This window comes from Halictus rubicundus, unplaced genomic scaffold (genome assembly GCF_050948215.1).
Source record: "Halictus rubicundus isolate RS-2024b unplaced genomic scaffold, iyHalRubi1_principal scaffold0028, whole genome shotgun sequence".
Classification (NCBI taxonomy): Eukaryota; Metazoa; Arthropoda; class Insecta; order Hymenoptera; family Halictidae; genus Halictus; species Halictus rubicundus.
In genome coordinates, this window is record NW_027488569.1 from 1,755,204 (window position 1) to 1,767,779 (window position 12,576).

General features: G+C 37.3%; 1 protein-coding gene across 5 annotated transcripts in view; it reads left to right on the top strand.

Annotated features, from left to right (window-relative positions):
- The window catches only part of LOC143363221 (uncharacterized), a 327,991-nt gene that overhangs the window by 127,917 nt on the left and 187,498 nt on the right, over positions 1 to 12,576 (top strand). For all 5 annotated transcript variants that reach the window (XM_076803819.1, XM_076803820.1, XM_076803822.1 and 2 more), the window contains one exon: positions 8,035 to 8,177. In XM_076803819.1, coding sequence (XP_076659934.1) covers positions 8,035 to 8,177 — 143 coding nt within the window. The remainder of the gene's footprint in view (positions 1 to 8,034; positions 8,178 to 12,576) is intronic.

Genomic DNA, 12,576 nt, shown 5'->3' on the forward strand with positions numbered 1-12,576 from the left:
ATCAAAGACCGAACTCATCCAAAAGGTGTTCCCAAACATTGCTCAAAATTACAAAAATCATGTTTGGTTGAGCGAACGTGCTATATTAGCTGCGAAAAACATTGATGTCGACAAATTGAATTTAACGATTCAAACTGAAATTGCTGGCGAATTGATGACGTACAAATCGGTCGATTCCGTTACTAGCCAAGATGATGTCGTCAACTATCCAACCGAATTTTTAAACTCGCTGGAATTGCCCGGATTGCCGCCGCATAATCTACAATTGAAAGTCGGATCGGTAATCATAATGTTGCGAAATATCAATCAACCACGTCTTTGTAATGGCACTCGACTTGCGGTGAAGAAATTGATGAACAACGTCATCGAAGCAACAATTCTTACAGGAAAGTACAAAGGAGAAGACGTTTTGATACCACGCATCCCAATTATTCCGATCGACATGCCATTCGACTTTAAACGCTTGCAATTTCCGGTGCGGTTTGCATTCGCAATGGCAATAAACAAATCACAAGGGCAGTCATTGAGTGTTTGCAGCATTAATCTTGAAAATCCATGCTTCTCGCATGGTCAATTGTATGTCGCCTGTTCCCGTGTCGGAAAACCATCAGCTTTGTTTGTCTATGCGCCAGAAAACGAAACAAAAAATGTAGTGTATCATAAAGCATGGCAATGAAAAAATGGTGATATGACAGAAAACCAATTGAAACAAAGCATTGCCCGCTTACAGGCGTTGAAACGAACAAAAAAGCACCGACGAGATATATATAAAGACTGCCAGCCCCCGTGTTAAACTGCGAGTCTCAAAGTGGGTCCCAGGTGGGTACTGGGAGCGGTCGGTAACGGCCCCAATGTCAAGATACTCTCGTCGGTTGTGGAACTAAGAACGTGGAACTATCACTGATCCACCGACGAGATATACAGGGTGGCCCACATAACTCTGAACAGCTCAATATCTCGAAAACTATGCCATCGATTTTAAAGTTCTTAGTCTTAAATTGCATGGAACTGAAGGGCCTTTCTGACTATATAAACGTGAAGTGGCCTCCCTTCCCTTTTAACGGGGGCGGGGAGGTACCTTTATAATTTTAAATGGAACGCCCTATAAAATGTTACATATTTAGATTCTACAGGAAAAAACAAGTCAATTTTGTCTGAAACATTTTTTTGTCAGATACTTCCATGATGAGATATAACAGTTTGAAGTTTTGAGTTGTAGGTACTTGAAGCGCTCGGAAATAGCGTTATGGAATTATACGCGCTTGAGTCCTTTGCTTATTCGTGAAGAAATAAAATGTACTTTAAATGAAATGTTCAAAATGTCCACCACGGGCTTGTAAACATTTATTTACTCGAAACATCAAAGTTGTTCTAACATTTTTTAACATTTCGGGAGTCACTGAAGCGCAAGCGTCACGTATTCTTTGTTTCATATCCTCTTTTGTCGTCGGTGGTTCAAACATAACTTTGTCCTTTACATATCCCCACAAGAAAAAATCTAATGGTGTTAGATCGGGGGATCGAGGAGGCCATTGACGAGGTCCCCCACGACCTATCCATTTGTTCCCTTTTTCGTTCAAAAATTGCCTGGTGATGATTGCAAAATGTGGAGGAGCGCCGTCTTGTTGGAACCACATTTCTCTTCTAACGTGCAGTGGCACATCTTCCAAAAGCGCAGGCAAATGATTTTTTAAGAAATCACAATAACTTGCAGATGTTACAGTTTCTTGAAAAAAATAAGGTCCAATCACAAAATCTCCTATTAGGCCACACCAAACATTTAAAGACCATCGATGTTGAAAGGGAACACATCGCATCCAATTTGGGTTTTCCACGGACCAATAATGCAGATTATGTCTATTTACATGCTCTGAATTCATAAAAGTGGCCTCATCGGAAAAAAGTATTTTGCACAAAAAGTCATTTTCCACAACACCCTGCAGCCACTCACAAAATCTTACGCGGTGATCGTAATCTGCTATCGAAAGCTCTTGTGATAAAACCATGTGATATGGATGATACTTTTGCCGTTTCAAAATTCGTTGAATTGATGAACGACTAATATGTGATGTTTCTGCAAGTGTACGTTGACTAATATGAGGATTTAATGTAATTGCAGCAAGAATACTGGCACTATTATTTTCATTAGTGACAGCTTTAGGTTTATTGCGAGTTTTTTTACACAATTCACCGTGCTCGCGAAGCCGTTTTTCTAAATTATGAAATGTTGCATGACATTTTTTGATCCCATAACGTTCAAAAAACATCACTGCCGCACGCCGATAATTTTTTTGGCATTCACCTAACGTTAATAACATATTCACTTCTGTGTCAAAAGTAGCCATAATCACAATGTTACTGCTTGAATAACAGCTCTAAACTGAATACGTTTTCATAGATAAGTGAGTCAAACTCAAGAATTGTAAATATTATTGTTTGTGTTTCTTCATGAATAAGCAAAGGACTCAAACGCGTATAATTCCATAACGCTATTTCCGAGCGCTTCAAGTAGCTACAACTCAAAACTTCAAACTGTTATATCTCATCATGGAAGTATCTGACAAAAAAATGTTTCAGACAAAATAGACTTGTTTTTTCCGGTAGAATCTAAATATGTAACATTTTATAGGGAGTTCCATTTAAAATTACAAAGGTACCTCCCCTCCCCGTTAAAGGGGAAGGGAGGCCACTTCACGTTTATGTAGTCAGAAAGGCCCTTCAGTTCCATGCAATTTAAGACTAAGAACTTTAAAATCGATGGCATAGTTTTCGAGATATTGAGCTGTTTAGAGTTATGTGGGCCACCCTGTATATAAAGACTGCCAGCCTTACGGGAGAATGTGTCGCTCGAAAAATGCGGTGTTTTCTACCGCCCTCTAGGATAGATTTTGGCTGGAGTAAGAAACAGAAGGCCAACGACGGTATTTCGTCGGTGCAGAAGACCACTAAGGAAATTCTCGTCGTTGAGAAGGTGAATCATCACGGACCCATATCGATTATCAAATGTTACATTCTCCGACCAGAGTTGGGCAAAATATTTATCTAAATAAAAATTTCGAATAACGAATAAAAGATAAAAAATTTTTTATTTCCTTATTCGAAGATTCGAATAAAAAAAGTATCTTTATTCGACGAGTATCGAATAAATAATTTTATTCGACGAGAATTTATCCGACGACAAAAGATAATTTTTTTTATTCGAAGCGGATTTATTCAAACTTCGAGAAATTTTTTCATCTTTCATCTGTATCTTTTATTCGAAGGCTTCGAATAAATGTTTGAATAACTTTTACCCAGCGCCGAGCTTCAAAAACCCAGCGACGACAAACGACATACAACGTAAGCGGATGGAGAATCGCGCACGTATGAAAGTTTAAACTTTTAGATTTTTCAATATATCCTCATAAAATTGTGACGAGTGAATGGACGGGATTTTTCTGATGAAAATGAGGTCAAATTCGGGTGTAATCGACCAAGTTTCACTGATACGTAATGTTACGATAAAAATTACTATCTCATTAAAGACAGTCCAAATGATGTCGTGTTTGGACTCATTTTGATCGGGATGAGCTCTACAACTCATTCGTATTAACAATATTGTTCTGATTAAAAACATAAAAGCATAAATTGCCAATAATTTTGGATTCTCCATCTGCTTACATTGTAGGCTGTTAGTCGGTCTTTATAAAAAAATTTTTATCCGTCGAATAAATTCATTACGTGTGGAATAGAGATAACATAATTATTTTTATTTGATGCGTAACAAATCATTTTTTTATCTTTTCAATAAATCTTATCTGTCTATTTCAATAAAAATTTGCCCATCTTTGCTCCTACAATTATACGATTTTATATTATATTAATTCATCCACGTGATTCTCTCTCAAACTCTATACTATTCGGAATAGTACGTTAAATAAACGCTACTCTGGTTTTCAACATATTTCTGTTCCCACAGATCGATTCTTGGAACAATTATCTATAAAAAAAGTGTAAGGAAATAATGCTTGTTCATGAAATATTTTTAAATTACAAATTAAGGTATCTCATATGAAATTTGAAGTAGAAATTGATTTTCCTAAAATTATGCTTTAATCATTTCTTACGTAAAATATTTTTACGAATTTTTCGTCTTTGATGTTAGTTTTACTTTTAATATTTTAAATCTTAAAAAGCAACACTAAAAAAATATCTGTTTAATTTGAATACGTTTGTCGGAGAATGTAACATTTGATAATCGATATGGTTCCGTGATGATTCACCTTCTCACCGACGAGAATTTCCTTAGTGGTCTTCTGCACCGACGAGATACCGTCGTTGGCCTTCTGTTTCTTACTCCAGCCAAAATCTATCCTAGAGGGCGGTAGAAAACACCGCATTTTTCGAACGACACATTCTCCCGTAAGGCTGGCAGTCTTTATATATATCTCGTCGGTGCTTGCAAGAAACTCGCTACGTCGCGTTGTCCATCTGGCGGTGGCCGCGGTAGGTGACGCCGCACAGTGGTCTGAGAGCGGCTAAAACTCCATATTTTCAAGTGTCTTATAAAATCAAATTTTTTATATTTTTGACTAGTAGGGGAGTAAATCAAAACGTTTCAAACGTTTCGAATGATTCAAATTCGGCTGTTACGAGCCAGGGCTATGAGCGACGCGAGAGGCCGGCGAGGGGATTTTTACCCCAGGAATATGGTTTCAATTGTTAGTTAGGTACGCGGACGCACCCGATGCGAAATCGAGGAGCCGCTAGGATAGTTGACGTCGAGGACGCACCTGATGCGAAATCAGGGAACCTCTGGGAGGTTGGTGTCAAACGCAGACGCACCCGATGCGAAATCGAGGAGCTACTAGGAGGATGAAACTTCGTGCACGCACCCGATGCGAAATCGAGGAGTCACTAGGGAACACGCGGCGAACCCGATACGAAAGGAGGTTGTATAAGAGCAGCGCGGACGCACCTGATGCGAAATCAGGGAGCTGCTAGGATGCGGAAGAACCCAATGCGAAATCGGGGATCCGCCTAGGATGGTATAATTTCGTGGACGCACTCAATGCGAAATCGAGGAGCCACTAGGTTGGAGAAATCTTCGTTGAATCGAATTTAAGTATTAGTAAGCCTCGTAACTTCTATATAATTTAATTGATACAATCCGAGCGGTTAGATTGTATCGTGTGGGAACGTTCAATTATTATATTAGGATTTTAGGCAATAATTAAGGGTACGCGAGTTAACAAACAAGACAATTTATTCTGAATTGAAATTACTACAAGTGTTGTTGTTTGTGTCGCAAATGAATATAATAAATGTACAATTAGAGGAATTGTTTACCTATGTTGCACGGTGTTGACGCACTGGCAATGCGAGGTTAGATGGCGATTGTTGAATGCCAAATAGAATATATACCGAACTAACGGAATCTATAAGGTTATGAATTGATTCGAAAGGGACTTTAACCCGATCTCACTAGACTTGACTCTGTAACGCGACGTGACTGCACGATTACTATAACGTTACGGAACCGTTTCTGAATCTCAACTGAACCGCTTCTCGACTAACCGAAGAGGATGAAAATGAACGGGTTTATATACCTTGAAAATGAAAGGGGTACTCTGTTTAAGATTTAATGTCACGTAGGGTCACAGTCACATTTTTTGTCATTTCTAATGAAAAGCAGGCCTCAGTTAGATTTTCGTTAAAAGGGGTTAATGAAGGTTATCCGGGCTATTTCCTATCAGAATATTGATTAACGGATGCCAGAAGGGAGTGTCTAGAGATTTTGGTATAAACAAGGCATACAGTATCTTTCGTTAATAAAAGGGGCCTGTTGGGACGCTTTTCGTTCTCAGAAAAGAGATTAGAAATTCTAATCGAAATAAACGTGGAGAACGTCTCCATACGTAACAACATAAACAACTGTTTTTTGATCTGGGTGTTTATGGTTCTTCTCTGTTTCTCGTCATTTTTAAACAAAATGTTCCGGTGTGCGAATCACGAATTGGTGCAGTGCCTTTTGGAGTGTGATCGTGATTTAGAAAAATGCGTTGAAAAAATAAAATCTCGCAACAACAACGCCCATCTCCTGACCAATTCGCGTATAGAGGAATTACGTTTTTTTAACACGAATGAAGACGTTTTTAATTTTCTTTTGGTTTCGTCTGACCCTTACATAAATAAATTTCGTTCAGAACCAAAAACAAAAAACAAGCTACCATTTGATGAACAAGTTGAAGCTCTACTGATGTAAATTTCGATAACAACTTGCATACCTAGGTATACTTTTTTCATTCTCTCTCTCATTCTCTCTCATGCCACGGGCTAGAGGCATGGAAGTAGAGGGGCGGTCCATTGACCGTCCCGGGTGAGGTCAGGTTTTTAGTGGGTATGAGTACGCCAAAAATCTGCGACCTGAGCCCCACACTACCCCATTCTGGGGTGTGCGTAAGGCATTTTCCTCCTCTTCCTTAAAAAAAAGTACCTTTTTCGTGTAAATAATAAGTTTAATTAAAATGTAAATAACTGTTACCTCTATATCATAAATTTTCATTAAATTTTGTACATAAGCGTATTCTTCTTATTTCATTTTATTTTAAATTACATAAAATTATTATTATTTAAATTAAGTAGTATTTTTTATGGAAAGGACTTATTTTTTATCATTTTTAATCTAAATTCAATTATATTTCATTTTAAATTTATTTTATATTCAATCTATGTGTCAACTTTATTATTTATTATTTATTATTAATCTATTATTTATTTTTTAATTAATTAATTAATTTCTATCGTGCCCACGAACAATTAAAAACACTTTCTATCGAGAATTTTTTCGAAATAGAGCTTTCCTAGGGTTTTAGCCGTTGTCGGCCTTTTCAGACCACTGTGCGCCGTCGTGGCCCTCTCGCGGCGGTCGCGGTGTGGGTAGTCTCATTTTTTCCCGACTTTCAATTTTTCCGGGCAACTTTTCCAATTTTTTTTGTCAAATGCTCATAAAATACGAACATTGTTTTCGATGATATCGCAACATGCTTCCCATCAAAACCGATTGATTTGTGGACCAAATACAAAAATAACAATCCAGATTTGGAACTAAGCGAGGAAATTCACAATGAGGCAGTGATATTAATTGCTAAAGTCCAGTCGTTCGAAAGTTGTGATGTCATTGGTGCGCGCATTGTGCGCCGCCCGCAAGGGCAACCCGCCCGGAGGGCCTGGTTGCGAGGGCGTGCCGAAGGCACGCCCCGAGTAGCTAGTAAACAATAAATATACGATGAAAAGGTTACAATCTAACTGTGACACCCCTTAAATTGAATAAACATTAGTAGTCACTATTTCTATAAGTTGTTGCTATATTTTATTGAACGACTGAACAAGATGAGGATAAACATCAATATAAAAAAAAACGCAGTTCCTTTTCATAGGGTGATTCGTTTTTTCACATCCTTCATTTCGATTGTCTCTAAATAAACAACACGAAAAAGCGCCACGACTAAAAGCCAAAACTCCCTCTGTCCCATAATAATAGCAGCAAGTGATTATTTAAACGGGAATTATTGGTGAATGTAGCTGTAAGTTATGTGGTAGCGCCAAGATGCGAAGTCTTCAGTCAAAATCAATGTTTCATGACTTCTGTCATTTGTTTTGACACATCTTTATTTTAGTCGAATATCAACCCATTGTGAAAGAGAGTTTAAACAACGATGGTTAAAATGCAATAACGAAATTATTGAAAAATCTAGAAACTATCTGAATACTAAAAATAAAAATGAGGAGTAATATTTTCAGTTTATTGTTTAATTTAATCTAGAGTTTTGATAATAAATGTTGCATTTTATATTTATTTTCTTTTGCTACTATTATTATGGGACAAATTAAATTCATTCACTGCTACTATTATTATGGGACAGAGGGAGTATCATTTTTGGCAAACGGCATACAAGAAATTCTTGTAAATAGTCTCTACATTTTATGAAATATTTTGAAGTGAAATTGTCTTAAGATTAATACAATAAAAAGTGCGTATTTTCTTAATGATAGGTGATTCGACTTAGAGGTGGTTCTGGACCTCACGATGGTTATGTGGAAGTTCAAGGAAAGATTCCTGGCTGGGGAATTATTTGTGATTCTAGCTGGACACTCAAGGAAGCTGATGTCGTATGCAAGCAACTCGGATACGCGAGGTATTTTACGTATTAAGCTTGCTAAAATAATATACAGGCTGATTCAGCTAACAAGGGAACATATTCAGATGCGAAAATCCGATTTTGATGAAACTTATGGGAGCTTCTAGTTCTTTGAAAAATATTTGACACGTATTTTTTTTTATCGGCAGACATCCACTTTGAAGGGGTGAAAACAGCCCTCAAAGTTGGGGTTCAAAACCACATTTTTTGAGATATCTCGGAAACCAGAGATCGAAAAATTTGAATTTTTTTTTAAATTGTGTGTTTTTCAATGGGAAACGTAGTCGCGCAAGAAAATTTTAACAAAAGTTTTTTGTTTAAACAATATATTAAAATTTTGATTTTTTTGCAGTTTCTTTTATTTATTGTTAGTTCATTTTAATGTAAACTTGGGCGTGTGATCTTTGATCCAAAATAGGGGATACATGTTTCAGGATTTTCTTTTTTTTTGCCATTTAACAATAATTATGCATAATGGAAGATAGTCTTGCACCTGGCGTGCGTAGGAAGGAATTCTGGCTTGTTTCATCGAAATATAAGCATTTAGTATAAACGTGTATAGTATTTTAAACAATACCACTGGGTTATGTGTCGTTTATTGTTTTATTAGTAGCTAAAGAAGGTGGCGCAGGTAGCAGCGTGACGCGGTGCTAATTACCGCGGCGGAGTAAGGGTACCGACTTTTATAGCCAATTCGCGTGTGAATTTCTGCAGTCGTTGGGCTTTCGGTCAAAATATACCTGCAGCCTTTTTAAACTGTGAATCCTCGAAGCTGGAGTTTCCCTCGTCGTTTATGGTAGCTCTGAAAAGAGCTGGTGGCAAATGCCTCACATCAGTTTTACCTCGGTTATATATAGCATTTCAGAAGAACACGAATATTTTCAAACATTTCTATTGGTTGTTAGGGTGAGAGAGTGGGAAACGTAAGGTGTCTTAAGAATGTATAAATATGGGCACTTTGCTACGTGTGCTATTAGTCTTTCTGCATTACGGTTTGTAAAGCAACGTGGATATTAAGAAGTTAAGGCTACTTCTTTCGGATTTTTAAAACAGTGCCACATAAAACAAATAATTTCTGACGATAATCAAAAAAACATCCGATAATTATATTAATTTTACTTTTGCTGATTGTTTATTTTTCTTGTTAGATTCGTTTTTATAAACATGAAGGTCAATCTGACGAACGTTATAAACATTTTGATGGAAACATATAACAGTAATAATAACGAGGGAACACCCACGAATGGGAAGGAAATTGAACTGGCACACATTATTATAGATCTGATTGATAGGTACGGAGAAGCAGGGTACATGAATTTCGAAACGCAACAACAATTGATATTCGATGACCTAACAGACGAACCGACTTCATTTAATGTTCCCGAAGACGAAGAAGATTTGGAATCAGCGTCAACATCGAAACCGTCGTCTTCAAGTTCTCCGGACGAGAGTCCAGAAGAAATGGAATATGTAGACATTGATTTAGAATATAAGAAGAAAGCTGTAGATTATTGGAAGAGTGGAAGAAAAAGAACACTAAACTTCCAAACTGTAAAAAACCAATACAAGAAATTGAAGAGACAATCAGATTTATACAGATGGGAAGAACAAATTAATAAAGGCTTCACTTGAAAAATTTATTGTAGCAAGAAATAATAAAATTTTGGTACACCACATAAATTTGAGACGGTGGGCAATGATCGAAAATTCATCAATAAATTTAGCAGGATTTCAGGCATCGTCCTGTTGGTTGTGGAAGTTTAAAGAGAACTATAATATAGTATCAAGAAAAACGACGAAACTCGTTACCCGCCATCATAGTAACCATTTAACAGATTTGACCGCAGCAGCAGACGATTTTGTGTGTCATGTGAAAGGGTATTTTGAAAATTATGGCGCAAGCAATATTTTCAATAGTGATCAAAGTGGGTTCCAGTTGGAATTGCACTCTGGTCGAACACTTTCACACAAAGGTGAAAAAGAAACGGGTGCTCTTGTCCAATCCATATCGTTAACAACTCACAGCTACACTATCCAGCCCACAATTTCAGCTGATGGACAGTTGCTATCGCCATTGTATATTGTTTTGAAAGGAGTCAAAGGGCAGTTAGGACTTCGTGTACGAAGAAGTGTGTTCACGGCACCTAATGTCCATATTGAAGCTTCCACATGGCGTAAACCAACGAAAGAATTATTTAGAACGTGGTTGACTGAAGTATTTCACGCTGCTACCTGCGCCACCTTCTTTAGCTACTAATAAAACAATAAACGACACATAACCCAGTGGTATTGTTTAAAATACTATACACGTTTATACTAAATGCTTATATTTCGATGAAACAAGCCAGAATTCCTTCCTACGCACGCCAGGTGCAAGACTATCTTCCATTATGCATAATTATTGTTAAATGGCAAAAAAAAAGAAAATCCTGAAACATGTATCCCCTATTTTGGATCAAAGATCACACACCCAAGTTTACATTAAAATTAACTAACAATAAATAAAAGAAACTGCAAAAAAAAATCAAAATTTTAATATATTGTTTAAACAAAAAACTTTTGTTAAAATTTTCTTGCGCGACTACGTTTCCCATTGAAAAACACACAATTTAAAAAAAAATTCAAATTTTTTCGATCTCTGGTTTCCGAGATATCTCAAAAAATGTGGTTTTGAACCCCAACTTTGAGGGCTGTTTTCACCCCTTCAAAGTGGATGTCTGCCGATAAAAAAAAATACGTGTCAAATATTTTTCAAAGAACTAGAAGCTCCCATAAGTTTCATCAAAATCGGATTTTCGCATCTGAATATGTTCCCTTGTAAGTGTATCACATAAATTAGTAAACTATTTAGTATATGAAAAAATATAATATAATATAATTATTAGTTTCTTTCCGTTTTGCAATAAAGGTCGCCTTCAGTTTTTTAATTGAACCCTGAGTAAAAATCTATAGGGATACATGGGGTGAAAAAACTAATAGTTACTGCGATATTCTTTAAATGATTTTTAACCCTTGGTCGTTTTTACGGCTTGTTTAGAGCCAGGGGAAAATTTCTGGGTTCAATTTCTTCGTTCGAAATTTTAGTTTTATCATAAAATTGATTAAACATTTTGTTTCACTAATACTTCTACATTAAATTAGTGACTTCAATAAGTATCTCAGAATTTTTTCAGATCATTATACAATCTAGAATAATAAACATTTAGGCCCGGAAATAAGAGACTCGTAACGCCGACCGCATTGGAGAAGAAACCGTATTCCCACCGGAGGGTTAATGCAAGTAATGTTCAAAATGTTCTGGGTTATAATTAATACACTTGCGTAACCGATCGATAAGTACATGTGATACACGTTGAAGTACCATTTGATTATTTTCGTTTTCAAGATGTCCCCAAAGAAAATAATCAAGCGGCATATGGGGTTAAAAGCTAATGGTTATTGAGATATTCTTCAACGGAGATCACGAAACTTTCCTGAACGTAAAACCCACGCAATGAACGATGACATTAATTTTGCCGGATTGTGTACATTAGGGTGGACCTCAGCTATTCTTGACGAAAATTATTTTATAAGACTTTTCTAGTGTAGTAAGAAGAACAAAGAGAACTTTGTTTTTAACTGTAGAATGATCAATAACTCGCTCGTAGGAGCACACAAGAATTTCAACCACTCGGCATAGCCGTCAGAGCACGACCCAATGACGACTGACTGCCCGTCTCGTTCCAGGTCCTCGTCTTAATCCCTCGCCGGGTCCGTTGTTTCCCTCTCTACCCGAAAAACTATCAACAATCCGACCTGGCGTTCCAAACAACGAACTACGGGCCCCCAGCTTATTAACGCCTCCCTTCATTAGTCTCACCTTCCCCTGCCAGAATTGTGACACTCGTTGATAAAATGATCTGGAAAAAATTGGGGACGGTTGGATCGTGGGAACCCAAAGCAAATCAAGTTTGAAAATTTTGAATTTTTTAAATCTTGACATAAATGTACGTTATGATATATCTGTAATGAGCCAGAGCTTGCGAGTAGAGCGACAGCCCGGCAAAGGGTTATTACCCCAGGAGTATGATTTCAATTTGTTCGTTAGGTACGCGGATGAACCTCATGCGAAATCAGGGAGCTACTAGGATTATAGACGTGGAGGACGAACCTGACGCAAAGTCAGGGGAGTCTCTAGGAATGGAGTCAAACGCAGACGAACTCGGTGCGAAATCAGGGAGTCGCTAAGATGGTATAGTTTTCGTGGATGAACTCAATGCGACATTGGGGAGCCACTAGGCTGGAAAAATCTCTGTTTCGACTATGGTATGTCGCGGAAAACCCTGATGCGAAATCAGGGAGCCGCTAGGATAGTTAGTAGGCCTCGTAACTTGTATAATTTAATTGATACAATCCT